At 39.2% G+C, this 17,274-nt stretch overlaps 1 protein-coding gene across 1 annotated transcript in view; it reads left to right on the top strand.

Annotated features, from left to right (window-relative positions):
- Positions 1 to 1,551: 1,551 nt before the first annotated feature.
- ATRNL1 (attractin like 1) overlaps positions 1,552 to 17,274 on the top strand; it is a gene marked incomplete in the record, with an annotated part of 6,064,901 nt that continues 6,049,178 nt past the window's right edge. The window contains 1 exon segment of the mRNA XM_044055896.1: positions 1,552 to 2,800. Coding sequence (XP_043911831.1) covers positions 2,565 to 2,800 — 236 coding nt within the window.

Genomic DNA, 17,274 nt, shown 5'->3' with positions numbered 1-17,274 from the left:
GGCTAATATTAAATGTAGTTAGCAACTAATAAAAAATATTTGCAAGGGGAGTTTGGGTTGGCAGTTAGGAATTTAAATTCTATTGTACTATGCCTAAGCATTACCGTAAGGTTTTGGGTAGTTTAATTACGGTACTTGAATAAGGCAGGGGGGCTATATTCCAGCTCTGGGTAGTGTGCATGCCGTTATAATACAGTAAGGTACATGGTAAACTTGATCTTTTGGCAACATTAAAGGGTTGCTGTTAAGATCATAGGATAATAGGATCATAGGAGGTTACTAGGCTAATGGCCCTGGGGCCCTTACAAGCCTAGCCAAGAGTTTATCCCCAGAAAGAAACATCAGTCAGCACCTGTTGCCCCTGTCAGTGAGGGACACAGGTGGAACCCCTGGGATGAATTTGTGGTTTCCCATCCACTGATCAAGGTTGCGATTGAAGAGGGTCAGCGAGGTGCTCTGTTTGACATGTATGTAAAGTCTATTCCAGAGACGTGGCAGCCTCTGGGAGACAAACCTATCTCTCCAGCAGGTTTTGTTAATGTCACATATTAGGTTCAGGCGTTTCGAGTGGGTAGTGCATGACTACTAGACTCTTTAGAATTGCAGGACATATTATTTCTAATGTTCCAAAAAGTGTATGGGCTATGTTTTATTTTTGGAGTTTTAAGTGGTAATTTTCCTTGCTTGTATAACTTGCATTGTGCAATTGTTTTTGAGTCCTTTAAATATTGTACTGAGTGCATCTTTATTTTATGTGGTTTCCAGGCGTTGTTCTTTTCCTTCATATAGCTCCTTAGTGTCTATCCAGGATAGTGTATGGACTTTCATTTTGATTGTTGGGTTGGGGTATATGTATCAGACAATGCTACTTGGTCTATGGTGGGTCACTGTGTAAAGTGTTAGAAATAGGCCAATTTGTTCTGTGCACTTCTTGTAACATTGTAACTATTGCAAGTTTATATACGTACCATTTATAGTTAGTGTTTTATTGCTTTGTTTTGATATAATGAATAAAAAACTGTAACAATTACTTGGACTGGCAGACAGTCATTGTTTTCGTCGAAACACAACGTCACTTTGACTGACAATCCACTGATCACCAACATGACTGTTCTTTCTTAAGAATATTGACTAAAATACCAAGGGTTAGTTAGCATAGTGCGTGGAGGGACAGAATGTGACCATCATGAAACCAACAAAGTGTGTGGACAGTCACAGCACTGAAGTCATATGACTGGTATTAAGCTAAAGCACTGTGTAGCGATCCTCTAAGAAATTAGTGAAACCCCTTTTGACAGCTAAGAATTTAGTTTATGCCTCCTTTATTTATTTATGATGCTGTTAATTAACACTCGCTATTACTATGTAACAAGTACCATCAGAATGATTGTGCAACCTTTATACATCAGGACGTAGGAAAGACTTGGCAGGTCAGGTATACTTCAGGTAGACTAATTATAAAGGGTGAGGAGGGGGGTAGGTGTACAAGCAAATTGTCTACAGTAAAATACAGCTCTGTGCCTTTAAGATGACCCCATTTGCTGCACATGCTCAGCTCTTTGTATACTTTTGCTGCTTCTCCTAAGCCAGAGCAAGTAACGTTGTGGAAGTGGGACGTGGAAAGAAGAGTTGTCAGAAGCAGATGAATCAAAACAAACTAACATTTATACAGCCTTTATATCCCTGACAAGCACGGCCACGGCGGGAGTGGGCTTCACCTTATTAAGCACCAGCGACAGAGGGCGTTAGCTTACGATCCCGTTATACGAACGCCCGTCCAGCAGCTTCATTCGTGGGGGCTCCTGTCCAGCCTTCATCCCTGGAGCCGGCTGCACCGAGCAGTCAGCTCCCCGGCACGGACCGCGCGACCTGCACGAGGGAGACGCAAACAGCTCGTGCTGGCATTCCTAGGTCCAGTGCGTGCCCGTGCTGCGAGCTTGTAGAGGTCGGTGGGACCCCCCCTCCCCCAAAGTGGGCGAGGACTAAGCCCGTGACAAAGGGCTCCGTTCGCGCGGCAGCCACGGCACCCTACTGTCTCTGCAGCTCCAGCAAACACGTTAAACATGGCTGCTTGGGAGCCCTCAGCTACGGGACTTGTTGGATAAAGCCTCCTCCTCGCACGGATGCTGACACCAAGGACGGTGCTGCCAGCTGCACGGATGTACGGGATTTAGCACTGCTGCAACGCGGGCCATGAATTTCAGGTATACCAGCTGGATGTTTGCTTTGAGGAATGTGGAACTCCTGACTCATCTGTTATCATAGCTGCCTAGAGCCTGGGTAATGATGTATTTTAATTGTATTTTCCTACTGAAAAAGAGGGATTATTTTTTGACGAACTGAAGTATACTTAATCCACTCTGAGCAGTGTTATCAAACCCCGGAGGTGACTGTATCTGCTTCAAAGCATGGTACGCTGCATTGTTTCAGCTAAGAAAACGGTGCACTTCTTGACTTTGTGATCTAAAAATTTGGTAAATAGAATTCTGCTTTTGGAAACCTTGGGCAGGCTGCCATCTCGGAATTAGTTGTATATCCACATATTTTCCCGTTTCCTCTTAACCATGGAATTTCACATACTTCCCTGCTGGAGTAATACCCCTTTGGATTCAGCATTTTTGGATCTCAGTCGGTATTTATCATTTTATGTATTATCCTATCTGGTATTATACGCGGAAGTGTCCTTGTGCAGACATTGCGAGAAAACCCCCTGTTTTTCTGGGCGATGTGTCAATGGGACCTGCATCTGTGATCAAGGATGGGTTGGGGAGCAGTGCCAGCATTGCCAAGGGAGGTTCAAGTAAGTTTGTTTTTTTACTTTAATTCAAGCATGTGTCATGCATGAGTTTGCAGCCTAGTGTTTGCAGACTGTTTTTCCTGAAAGTGTTTTTGGTCATGATGTAATTACTGTAACATCGATACATTGTTTGCATCCAACAGTTTCATGTTTCCGAAGTTTGCGCTGAGTTCTCCTTTTGTAGGGATGGTGATGTTTGTGGGTGAGCCATCCCATGTGGAATACTTATGTATGTATACAGAACAGGAGTTTTAAGAAGGATAAAAGCAGCGATGTATGTGTTAGACTTCTCGTGCTACCAGCTATCATTTACAAAGAACTCTTTGGAAACATTGTTTCCTACTGCAGTTTGTTCACGTGACTTGGGGCTTTTGCAAGGATGGTTGGAAGGCGCACTTAGCTGCTGTTTTGCTTTTGGTATTGCTATATGCAGCTTGAAAGTAGGGTTACCACCTGTCCTACTTTGCGAGGGGTAGTCTCTCTTTGGGCAGTTGTGTCCTGCAAAAAAAATAAAAGTAATAAAAATGGCAAATGTCCTGAGATTTTAGGGCAAATATTTTTCCTATATTTAATGTGACAGTTGCATGAAACAGTTATTCTGCATCTGAAACATCTAAATGTTATAACAGAATAAGCAACTAAAATGCTACAAGAATAAGCTTTTATTTAGGCAAAAAGGTGAAGTTCTGTCCTTTTTGTACTGGCTGTGGGTATGTTTTGGCCTGCAAACTCTGATGCTTGTACTACAATTATCCCACTTTGGGCATTTGAAAAGGTGGTAACCCTACTTGAAAGTGAAAGGTTTATTATCCTGAATGTACTCGTACTACGTCTAGTATCAATTCACTTTCCGAATTCTCACAGTTGATACTTCAACGGGTTAAGGGCCTCTCTAGTTTGCTGAGAGAGCATGTTTTGATACAACAATACCAATGATACTTCTGACATACAGCATTAATGATCCGACTACAATGGGAACCTTCTGTCTTTTCTGATTCAGTTCATAGGTGTTTACTTCCTAGCCATGCATCCCAAGTCTCTGACGAGTTCTGATACCCTTGATAAGTGTAAGCATGGGCCCGAGAGATGAACTATTTACAGGTTACCTGTTTGCATCAGATACATAGGTGCAAAACCAGGGATGAATTTCCGGTTTCCCATCCAAATGTCCAAGCTGCACTTGAATTGGATTAGGGAGGGAGTCGTTGATGGATCATGAATATAGTTTAACAGAAAGGATAGAATAACCATTTTTGAAGCAAATGGGACAAGAAAATGTGATGTATTTACTTGAGCAGTTGAGGTACATTGTGAAACTAGTTGGGGGGGGGGGGGCAGAGGTGTACTTACTTACCTGTTTGATTTGGTCTTCTTATAGCGTGTACCTGAAGTGAAGACTTTAGTATAATTTTTAGTCGATGAAGGTTTGGAGGATTGAGTTTGCTTATTAATTGGTTAGTATCAGGTTATGCCTGTATAATTAATTTTTTAATCTTTGATGTTGACTACTTCATGTTACCTGGGAGGGAATGGGAGTTGTACAGGCTACACTATAAGTACAATACACTGCCACCTCACAGATTATTTATTCAGTCTGGTACGTGGGGTAGAACATTGGACCTATTTCACTCTCAGCTCGGACAAATATAAATGACAGTAAAGAAGTCAGTCAGAAGTAATATAAATGCAAACCAAATGTGTGAAGAAGCAATGACTCAATAACAGAAGTAATAATAGTGTACACAGTACAGGAGAAACTAAGAAGGGATAGTTAGCATAACGAGGGAATAAAAAGAGTGACATAATGAAGAGAGAGCGAACAAAGTGTAAAAGATAGCAAACATAAGGTAAGGGCACACAGAAATTAACTGTATACAATACAGCTGGCGTAAGGAGTAGTGATTTTTTCCCTTTTGTTCAGTACATACACAGTCCTGTAATTCAGCTGCTATGGCCATGTTACTGACCCAGGGTATGTGCCTGTTTAGCTAGGCTGTATATATTGCACAGTATCTGTCTTTTAAGGTATCCTTGCACTGAGAAAGGAAATGGCAGTGCGATCTTTAGAATGCTCTTCTGTCTTGCTGTTTTGGCAGATATTTTCTGGTTTCCCTTCTGGAATAAGTGGTCCACTGGGTACAGCCTGGCATAGTCAAAGTGGCAGGTAGAAGTGCTAGAAAGGGCTGAGGTTTGTATAGAGTAGAAAGCTGGGTAAAACAGAGCAAAGGTGAGTGTCGCTGTAATGAATATGCTTTGTACTGTTGTACATTTTGATTCAAAATCTCTGTTACTTTAAATAAATGTATGTTAAAATGTAGTTGATAATTACTCAGTAAAATGTTGCTGTAACATTTTTTTATTTTTTAATTCTCTGTTGGTATAATTAATAATAAAGTGTGTCACACTGAAAGAATAACCCAAGTTGTGTCTCCATCTGGATTTACAATATAATGTAGGCTGTCTGGAATATGCATACCTGCACACAATTTCAATCGATAATGTTTATTATACATTGCTTTGCTTAGCTCTGACAGTACATCAGTAGGTGTGACCGCTTTGTATAGCTGTCACTTGCAGTTGCTTGTATAATTAAATTCAGGTCAATTTAGTAATACTGTTTCAAATTGCTACCAACAATGGATAAGCTTAGCATGTGAATTTTGTTTTGTGAAGTTCTTTGTGATAGTTTATTAAAACATTAGCAAGATAGTTACTATAAATTAACCAGGTAGACATGTGATACGCTTGCCATATCATCAAACCATTTCTCTTCATTCAGAATAGCACACCCCACAGCCAGTCTTTACCAATACCTGAATAGTTTTACTAGCATTTCTTTTTGATAAACACAGATAAGTGACACTGCTCACACCCCACCTTTATAATTAACATAAACCTTATGATAGCCGTAAAGTCTCTGAACCTGCATTACACCCCACCTCTTAACTGCAATATATTTTCTGCACAACCTAATTTCTTCCCTCACCCCCACTTCTCTGAATTTGTAATCAGTATCCACACAATATTTATTTGACAAACTGACAAATATACATCTTCTAATGCATAGAGATATTTTATACTATAATAATTGCCTTTTATTTTATACAAATATAATCCATTTAGCAATTACAAGTGTAATTGTTAATGTACCTTATTGTTTGCTTAAATATTTTTGCAATACAGTGGAGCTTTTCTTCCCAGGCCTTCGGTAAAAAGATGTTTTTGACTATATCCAGTTGGATAAACCTAGTAAACAAAAGCAAAACAAAAATAAAATTAAAATACAATAACTTGGCATTCCTTGTCACTGACGATAGTACAGGGCCAGTTTGACAGCTGTGTGGGTAACCCATAAGACAGGACGACAAGAGACAATATATGTCGTGTGCCTTTTGTTAACTACTGAAATAATAGATGTAGAGTTCCATCTCTAAATGTATTAATACACTGTTAGTGTAGCAAATAGAGTTCAGTATAAATGGTATTTTGTGCTTAAAGATCTTTGATTTTATAGGTTAAAGATAGTGGAACTTTAATTTAGAAGCCAATTGCAACTTGTGCATTTACATCATGTGGTGAGAGATGTATTTGAAAGCTTCTAACAGTTCTAGAACAATACACTTAAATTTGTATGGTTTGTTGTTTTGTGAATTAAAACATTAATAAGCTACATTGTGATAACTTTCAACTTGTTAACCATCCCTTATGACCCTGAGTTGATACACTTTGTCACAAAGTAGTAAGGCAAAGCTGCCACATTCTTTCAGATGCGAGGTTTCTGTTTATCAACTCTTCATCAAGTGAAAGTGATTGGATAGTTTGACCCGCATTTGTCAGGGTTCATAAAAAAATTTTTTTTTAAATTATTGCCATAGGCATTGCTTGTCAATGTCTGTTAATGATGTAGGCCATTTATGTAAAGCAAAACATGATAAACTTACTATGGGCAATCGCTTTTGAAAGTATGTTGTGCCACTTTTATTAAGCTTTGTGAACTGAGCTCTTGTATCTTTAATCAACTTTTTATTTGGATGTTTCACTGTAAAAAAACTTAAAAAAATAGGAATGCTCAGATAGGTATAGGTATAAGGTTTTTGACAGAGTTTAAGATTCCAAGCAGACCATGTTTGGAAAGTACCGTAGTGTTCTTTCTTTTTAAGCAGTAATGTTTCCTCATGAAATATCAAGAGAACACATGTTCTTTTATTTGTGAGTCAAGATTCAATGCTTAAAGTTTTTTGTATGCTTAGTTTAAAATTAGGTGCTTCCGTAACAGTTTTCTTTATACTTACACATGCAGGAACACTTCTGTCATATTTGTTTTGGTTGTGTGCAAAAACAGCATCAGCTATTGTCATTAACCAGTGTGTGTGTGTGTGTGTGTGTGTGTGTGTGTGTGTGTGTGTGTGCGCGCATGCATCTGCCATGGCTGTATAGAGAAACATCTTGTTTCTTGAAATTATCTTGTAAATATGTGCATATTGTATATATAGACCCATATTTGTACAAACTCATGCTTAGTGTTACAAAAATAGCTGCAAACATCTTCATGAAATATTGAAAAGTAACAGGATTTGTGTTGCAGTTGTATCTGGCATTGAGTCAGAAGTATATGTATGCAGTAGAGCATATTATATGTACAAGTCTGTGAAACTGCATACTGAAAACAAATTTTATAATCAGTGTAGAAAATTTTTTTTTTGGCAGGGAGAAGTAAATAAACATTTGAGCTGAGGACTGTCTAGAACGTTCAATTCATAATCATGAATACTTTTTTTTTTATCAATGACATTTCTCTTATCTGTATGTACATTTATTGTAAAAAAGACCTCTGGCTGCAAACAGATTTGTATTGTAATAGTCGTGCATTTTAATCCTGACGTCTCAAGTGTGTTAGCATGTTTGAAGATGTACCATTACTGCTAGAGAAATTAGACCATATGGATTGTACATTAATGGCGCTGATCTGTTGGGTTCGTACAGTGAAAGGAAAATTAACGATTGCAAACTGGTAGAATTTGGGGGTCATCTTTGCAATGCAGACCTTGTCTTTGTTGGTCTGTATTGAAAGAGGGAACCATTTGTTCATTCTTTTTTGAGCTGTACTTTACTTTTTTGGCATTGAAGTGGGATCCACAGCATGTACTGAAAGGCAACAGGCATATGCCATGGAAAAAGTTCTGAGTGGGATGGTGGTCCTTCACTGAAATGGAAATGAACCATATGTTTTCATGGGGGGGGGGGGGGGGGCACCAGCAGATCTTGAGTCACCTTGTCTCTTCATTTAGCTTTTTCATCACGGCCAAAAGCTGCACCAAGTCCAAGTTATTTTTTTACTTTGCTTGCAAAAGGTTTCATACAGTGCACATTAATCATTGCTTTTGCCGGTGAGCTAAGTTATTGCACAGATCATTATGATGCTTGGTACATCTGCCCTGATAACTCAGGTGTCGCATCTGATGGCTTTTCATTCTCCTCCATATAATCTTCTAGATTCTGGTGACATACATTGCCTGGCTGTCCTGAACTCCTGGCTCCTGGTGACGTGCAGTACATAGCTGTCCTTAACTACTGGATCCCGGTGACATGCATTACCTGGCTGTCTTTAACTACTGGATCCTGGTGACATGCATTACATGGCTGTCCTGAATGGCTGGATCCTGGTGACATGCAGTACATACCTGTCCTTAACTACTGGATCCCAGTGATATGCATTATGTGACTGTCTTAAACTCCTGTATCCTGGTGACATGCAGTACATGTCTGTCCTGAACTCCTGGATCCTGGTGACATGCAGTACATGGCTGTCCTGGATCCTGGTGACGTGCAGTACATGGCTGTCCTGGATCCTGGTGACGTGCATTACATGGCTGTCCTGAGCTGTAAGTACTGTTCACTACTTACTTGGCATGGGGTATTTTGCCAGTGCTTAGTGATTGAAGACCTATTCTATTGTGATCTAAACCAGAGACTGATAGTAACAATGGGAGTGGTCAACGACCCCCCCCCCCCATCAGGCAGTGTGTACCCACCATAAAGCCCAGCAGCCCTGAGTCAAGTAAGACATTGGCTGGTCAGCATCCAGATGTGGTGTGGAGAGAGAGGCTTATCCCAAATAGCTGGTCAACAAGCATGCTAGTAGTAGTCTGTCCGAGCGTCACAAAATATGAGTAAGTATTTAAGAAGGTTCCAACAAAACTGGTTTGGTCTGTCCTGCAATGTTCAAAGTCCCAGAAATGTTGGCAGAACAACATCAATGTACAAGAACCCTATTGACACAAGTATGAGCAGTGTTCAGACTCAGAGGGGGTTTCCAGTAGGAGTGGGTGTACGTCAGGGTTCAACTCTTGAGTCCACTGCTGTTGATAACTGGTGTTGGACTACAAAGCTGCTGTATGCAGACAATGTGGTTTTACAGGCAGACTCTGAGCAAGAACTTCAGTAAATGATATGGAACTGGAATGCAAAGCTGAAGGCACATGGGATGAAACTCATTATGGACCAGAGAGTGGTCAGTGTAGCAAGTGGGGAAAATCAGAAGAAGTTGAAAACTGGGATAAAAAGGAAAACAGATGTGCATAGGAACAGTCCTTGATCAGTGGTCAGCTGGAGCCATAAGATGGCCTAGTTATGTACACCTTTATGCAGGGGCGGCCCATGCTATCGGACTGCCGGACTGTAGCCCCCTCAAAATAAAAAACAGAAAAAAAAACATTTTTCAAATTTTGCGGACTTTGCGCATGCGCAGTAGTCCCGACTACTGTCGGTCTATGCGCATGCTCCAGGCAGTCCGGCAGTCCCCATAGGGGGACACAAGGAGACATCTGTGCACTTTGTCTCGCTGGGATTATGTGTTGGGTCCGGACTGCAACAGCAGCAGTCAGGACAGCCTCGTCTCGTCGGGAAGGAGCTTTGGATCTCGTAGGTCTTTTGGAGTATTTGCGCGGGCAGTCTCATCGGGAAGGAGCTTTGCTTGGGATCAGACCGATAAGTGTATGATGCTAAATGTATGGGAAAAGTAAATTATCTGGTTGTTGGAGCAGTAGTGCTATTACGTTGTTCTGCTTGTCTAGGAGAGGGCATAGCCATATTCTACCAAATCTATGCTTTACACCTGCCAGGAAATCGTGTTTTGGCAAGTGTTTGTCAGACACGAGTCATTCTGGGAGCCAACCCATTTCTCAAGTATATTTTCCCAAGCTGTTTACTGCGTCACTTGGATTTCCTATTTGCATGTAAACTTTGTTGTTAAAATAGTATTTTGTTTCTTATAATTTGTATGCTGAGAGGCATGAAGTTTGACCATTGAGACAGCCTGATGAAAAGAATCCCTTGCATTTCAGCAGAAGTACACAAAGCACAAGTCTAAGCATTTTATACACAAAAGTAAAAAAACGGATCTGTCCTCCATTTGCACACAATTCTCTGGTGAAGGTACAGTTATTTGACTTAAGTATACATACTATTGTAGAAATTAACAAAAACTAGATTCAGGGAAATTATAAAGTATACAATGCAGGAAACTGCAAATATTTGTTTTTTTTTCTTGTTTTAATTTACTCAGTATAATTTTAGATCACTGTGCTTATTTAGTGTAATAGTTCAAACAGGTTGGAAGAACAATATGAATGTCATAAACTATGTTGTATCACCTGCAGAACTTTATGTATTTGCTTATGTATTGAATTTAGTACATTACATTATTGCTGTTCAAAGCACATTTACTTACTGAAATGGTAAAAGGCTTTTGTCAAGTTTTACCAGTTCCAAATGTGTCAATCCTAACCAGATCCCATTCCATGTATACCAGTTTCATACATCTTAACTGTCCAGAATTTCCAGGTTTTTGCCTCATATTTTTGGTCTGTTCCTAATAAAAATGTAATATATATATGTATGTATATATTATATTTATGTATACTGAACCACCTATGAAGGACTAGGGTCCCTTGCATAACGTCTTCTCTAAATGACATGATAAACAACCATATTGGCGTTACTTTGCTTTCTGTCCAAGATGTTTGAATTCTTCCCATAATGGACTGTGTGCTTCTACAATATAACATTTCAAATTTGCCCTCTTCTCTCATTTCACTTATTATATATAGCATTCCCTGAATTATTATTTCCTTTTTCTAGCTTTGAAAACAGTGTCAGCAATATTTAAAATAAATATTTTGATTTTTTATTAGTTGCAAACTTCTAAACAAATATTTGCAGCCATTTACTGGTTTTAACTCAGAATTCTGGCTAAATTACTAAATTACTCTTTCATAAAGGCAAGCTTGAAAAATCTACATTGGAGGGAAAAATAAGTTTAATAATCTAAGTGCAGTAAAACTTTTCCCGTATTCTGATTAGTTCTTTTGTGTTTTCAGCTTCTCTAGACATTCTGAATGTTATACTTGCACTCAAGCTATGTTTCAGCCATAAATGTCAAGTTTCTTGTGATTCGTGCCTGTACTCATTGGTGAATAGCGACTAACATTTTCCTTCTTTTTTTCTTTGCATTATTAATTTTCAATAGCAAATAAAAATGTGAATTAGTCTCCAGACACTTATTTATAATAATAGTATGTTTAGCACACCACAGCATATGTACATCCTCGGCCACTATATATGTATGCCCCTTAACCTCTTCCATAGTAGATAACTGCATGTCTGCTCACTCTCTGTATGCCTCTGCCGTCTTTCTGGTGTTTCATAAATTATGATGCCACTTCAGTTACTCAGACTCCTGTATCCATCACTCACATCTTCCCTGAGGAGCCTCCTGTTTCCAAAAATGTAATGCCCCAACACTAAGGAGGTTTTTGTCTAATAATTCCTCACTGGGCGTCTTTCTCCAGTAATTTCTCAGTGCTCTCATACTCACCATTTATTGCCTACTTCTGCACAAAACCCCTTACTCTACATGTTTCAAGGGTTTTATCCCATCTGCCCAACATCTCTATATTTTTTTCCTCTCTCTTTAATCCTCTTCCTACCTTTACCCATTTAAAACATTTCTTTGGCACACTGATCCCTAAAAAACCCTGTATCATTTAGTTGCTGTCTGTTTTTAACCTGCTTGTCATGCATATCACTTCTACTCTCGTAGGTTCATAGATGTGTACTAGGCTAAAGGCCCTGGAGCCTTTACAAGCCTAGCCCATGGAAGTGCACTGGCATCGTGCGCCTGACATTAGTTCCCAGTGCCTCTATCAAGTAGAGCCACTGGAGTGATTCCTGGGGTGAACTTTCTATTTCCCATCCACTCATCAAGATTTCTCTTGAAGAGGGCCAGTGAGGTGCTCTGCTTGACATGTATCGGAAGTCTATTCCAGAGCATGGGCAGTCTCTGGGTTATGAACCTGTCCCTCCAGCATGTTCTGTTTGTGGTAATGAGGTTGAGGTCTCTGTAGCGTGTGGTGTGGAGGGATTGGGACTTCTTTAGGTGTAGCATTTCTAACAGAACTGGGTCAGACATAGCTTTGTAAGTCAAGCAGAGATTGCCTCTTAGTAGACGATATGAGACCGAGAATAGCTGGAGTTTTTTGAGTCTGTCCATGTATGACATGTGTTTAAGGCCTAGGATCCTCTTCATGAGGTACTTTTGTGGCCTTTCCAGCTGTTGCATGTGTCTAGTGAGGTACATGCCAAATGGGGCATTATACTCGATGATTGGCCTAATGAGGGAAGAGTAGAGGAAGAGGATGACGGCTTTCTTACTTTTACAATGTTTATATTGAGTGTGTATGGCGCATTTTAGTTTTACAATTGTGTATGGTGCTAGTTTATATTGAATTGGTGCTTTTATACTGGAGGCTTGTGTATGGTGCTAGGTTATATTGAATTGGTGCTTTTATACTGGAGGTGTGTGTGTGTGTGTGTGTGTGTGTGTGTGTGTGTGTGTGTGTGTGTGTGTGAATGCCCCAGGTGCTCATGGTGGTGTGGTAGGGAATACCTCAGGCTTGAACCCTTTACCCTGTATGCAGGTGTTAAAGACTTGAGTTCCCTACCCACCACCATTTGTAAAAAAATTGCAGATTTTTGCTTCATATTCGATCTGATCTGTTCCTCATAATATATGTGGTTTGTAAATGTTGCAATGCTTGATATTTGATGGTGTAGTAGTAGCATTGTTGCCTCACAGCTGTAGGTTCTCAGGTTTGATTCTTGGCTGGGGTTCCTTCTTTGTGGGGTCTGTTATCTTCTCCCTGTGTTTGTGTGGGTTTGCTTTTATTTGATGTTGCACTGGTAGCATTGTTGCCTCACAGCTGCAGGTTCTCAGGTTTGATTCTTGGCTGGGGTTCCTTCTTTGTGGGGTCTGTTATATTCCCCCTGTGTTTTGTGTGGGTTTGCTTTTGTGTCCTCCCATGTTACAAAGACATGTCTGCATTATTTCTTCCTGGGCCTCTGCTGAAAATAGTTTTTTTGTTCCAAGTCAGACTGTCCTTATTAACAAATGTTAAATAAAATTGACAGGCATTTGAATTTCAGACGTCAGGTTTCTGAATGTTTAATTCCTTGCATATTTGATGGTGCAGTGGTAGTATTGTTGCCTCACAGCTATAGGTTTTCTGGTTTAATTCTTGGTTGGGGTGGCTTCTGTGTGGAGTCTGCATCTCCTCCCTGTGTTTGTGTGGATTTGCTCTGATGCCCTGCCATTTTACAAAGACGTGTCTGCAGTATTAATCCCTGTGTCTCTGCTGAAAATTGTTTTTGTTCTGTCCGCAGTAAAATTGACAGGCATTTGAATTTCAGACTTCAGGTTTCTGAATGTTTAATTCCTTGCATATTTGATGGTGCAGTGGTACTATTGTTGCCTCACAGCTATAGGTTTTCTGGTTTAATTCTTGGTTGGGGTGGCTTCTGTGTGGAGTCTGCATCTCCTCCCTGTGTTTGTGTGGATTTGCTCTCGTGCCCTGCCATTTTACAAAGACGTGTCTGCAGTATTAATCCCTGCGTCTCTGCTGAAAATTGTTTTTGTTCTGTCCGCAGTAAAATTGACCGGCATTTGAATTTCAAACTTCATGTTCTTCAGAATACATAGTAGCACAACCTTTTTTTCTAGCAATTTTCTAAGTTTATAAGATGAATATTTTAAATTTGTCCCTATTTTTGGGACTGTATCCCCCCATTATTGGCTTCGTCCAGGTTTTTGTGCTAAGGTTGACAGCTATGGCAAGAACTGAATTCACTGAATATGTTTGAGGGCTGTATTCCCTCATTACTGGGTTTATCCAGGTGTTTTGTACTAAGAGGTTGACAGCTATGGTGAGAACTGAATTCACTAAATGATAGCCATTTAAGTTTCAGTCTTCCTCTCTTTTACAAAGCAGCTGATGTGGCGTAGTGGCATGTTACTCTGACTGTTTTTTGCTCAGGGACCTTGGCAGTAAAATGTATGGTGGCAACACAACATTTTATTCTAGCAACTTTCCAAGATTATACAAGCAATGTTTAATGTGTCCCTGGTTTTTGGGCTTTTGACCCCCAATACATTTTGGCTTTTTCCAGTTTTCTTGAGCTGCGAAGTTGAGATGCAGTTGAGTATTGAGTAGCTTTTACAAGGAGCTGAGAGCTGCAGGGGAATAGAAGTTTAGTGCTACTGCTTTGCCTAGTTAATACTATAGAACAACAGGTTGTGTACTTGCTTTTGATGCAGAAGGCTGTGGGTTCTACTCCCACAAGGGGTGGATGCTGCCGTACTGAGAATGTTCTCCTTGGTGAAGATACTAACTATGAGTTCGTTATCAGTTTGCCATCCATTTCCTCTTGCAATATTATTACTAGCTTATCATTTTTTTAATGTAATATAGGCAATTTATTCCTGAGGGGCAACAGACACTTTATTTTTCGATGAAACCATGAAATATAAAGGTGATTGCTAGCAGCAACCGCTTCATTAGTTACAGATTTCTTTAATGTGGAATTATTTAGATGACTTACTTCAGAGATTGTGCATATTTACTGATAATGGTGGACTGTATAATTGTGCATATTTACTGATAATGGTGGACTGTAGAATTGTGTATATTTACTAATAATGGTGGACTGTGGAAGTCTGAGTAGACTTTTTTATGATAAATGTTCTCAACTGGGCAGTTTTGCCATTATGGGTGCATATGGTTTGTTTCATTGCTTACTGGAAAAATGTTCAAAACAAATTTAAAACACCCTCTAACAAGTGTACTGTATTGTACAAGGAATATAATTTTAGTACAATGAGGAAGGTGTATCAAAGAGCACATGTATGTTTCATATGCAAGGGGCCTATGATTTGAAAACAGCCCAAAATTAATCTTTATCTGCCACTGGCAAAATGTATTTTCTTTGAATGTGGGTTTCAATGCTGTTTCAATGAATGTGAGTTTCAAGGGCAGAGAAGTTTTAATGCTAAGTTTTCATTGTGAGACTGCATTGCTTTGTTTAACAGATGACTTAGTGTTTGTGCTGTAAAATACAAAATAAAACTTTCAAATGAAGTCCAACTCATCACAGAAGTAAAGCAATATGCACATTAGTGTTTATGGTAAATGGAGTGAAATAGCCAAGTAATGGTTCATTGGAATGGCTGCAGAGGCTCCATTCAACCATTATTTTGTCAGGGGGGAAGGGCAGCAAACTCGGACAGGCCCAGCTGAACTATACCTCCCAACTGTCGATTTTTGCTTCTTATTTTTGGTTTGTTCTTCATAAAATTTGTAGTTTTCTGGCAAATCATTTAGGAATTAAGTCACTAAATAATAAGTTTCAGACTTCATAACCTTCAGAAAAATGCATGTTAAAGTAAGAGCTGTTCTATCAACTGTCTCAATTTATACAAGAGCAATTTTTAGTACTGTTTATATGTGCCCCCAATATATTTGGCCTTGTTCAGATTTACTGCATCAACAGGTTGAGAGGTACATGCAAATAAATTGCTTTATAGAATTAGGCATAGCCAACCTCTCAACTGTCCCCAATTTTTGGCTCAAAATGTTGCTCTTCCCCCTAATAATCCCTCCGCAAAATAGCAATTTTGGAAGAAAACATGGAGGGTTTACAATTAAGAAATAACTGTAATAATCAAAGTTATAGATTACTTGAAATGAATGTAGATTATTTTATTTTGTCAGCTGCTCAAGGTAGCAGTACTAATATTAAAGTGTCCCTTCTTTGACAGGTAGCAGCTGTATTGTGTGTCTATTTTATATTTTTGCATCACATTTTTGGCCCATTTTTCATAAAGTTGTGTTTTTTGGCATGTTAGTGACAAATCACTGTAGACTGAAGTTAGAAAATGACAGACATTTGAGTTTCAGATTTTATACCCTTCAGAAAATTCATACTAATGCAAGACCTATTCTATTATCTTTCTAAGTTTATTAGAGCAATATTTAAAAATTGTCCTTATTTTTGGGCCTTTGTCCCACTTCTGTGTATGGCTTTGTCCAGATTTCTTGATCTTGAGGTTGAGAGGTATGACAAATGTGTCAGGGCCATCGCAGTCAGCCAGAGAGATTTCAAATTGTGACATGCTTGTTGCACCCCACTCCCCCATGTAGTGACTCTGGATGTGTCCAAGCAAGGCAAGGAGTAGTTGTATCTACCTTGGATGGGGAGGACACACTGCATAAGTACTACAGTGGCTTTTCATCTGTCCTTGATTTTGCGGAATGGTCTGGTTTCTGTCATATTTTTGTACTGTTGATTTATGCTTATTACTCAGATTTATGCTTATTACTCAAAGTGCCTGTTGCTCTGTGTTTAAGTAGCAATGCTTTAATGACCGTAAGGTAAGCTTGTCTGAGATCGTAAGATGCAAGTAAGCTTTAATAAGCATACTGTTAAAGAATTGCCAACATTGAAAGCCTTTCTGTTGTTGCCATGCAGAGAATACTTGACTAGATAATGTATGAGCCTTGGGTATTAAAGGACAGGATTCCATTATTTTAAAAAGCTCATTACACTTGTTGGAGACTTCCAGTCATCTCTACAGACTTTACCCGTAAACTAAACAGAATGCCAATCATGTGTGGTCCATAACCTGTACAGTAATCCTTTAAGCAATGTATCTTGAGCTTGTTTCTTGTTTGCTTTTCATTTTTTACTTTGATCATGTTTTCCCCATGAAACAAGTTGTCAGGCAGCAGGTCTTTTTTGGATAAGAAACATTTTTTACAAGTGGGGGCATCACAATAGATTTCTACTTTCAGCATGTTACTTGGTACTTTAATAAAGCTGAATATATTATAATTAGAACTGCAGTGCAAGGAGAAGTGGTTTGAGTTGAGTGCTTCTGGTTTTTCTTATACTTGATTTTGACTGGCATTCCAGTAATGTATTTTAAAAGTAATTTATTTTTTCATGCCTCACAACCTTTTGTTTCCATCTAGATATTAAGTAAGCTGTCATGCAGCCAATGCATTGAAATATTTTTATTCTTCTACACTTATTTTTGTCTTGATTGGACTTTCATAATGATGGTTTGCCACCCAGGGCAGCGTATT

Source organism: Protopterus annectens, chromosome 14.part0 (assembly GCF_019279795.1).
Source record: "Protopterus annectens isolate FY-2018-M chromosome 14.part0, PAN1.0, whole genome shotgun sequence".
Taxonomy (NCBI): domain Eukaryota; kingdom Metazoa; phylum Chordata; order Ceratodontiformes; family Protopteridae; genus Protopterus; species Protopterus annectens.
The sequence above is the reverse complement of the archived record's forward strand: the minus strand, read 5'-3'. Positions and strand labels throughout refer to the sequence as shown.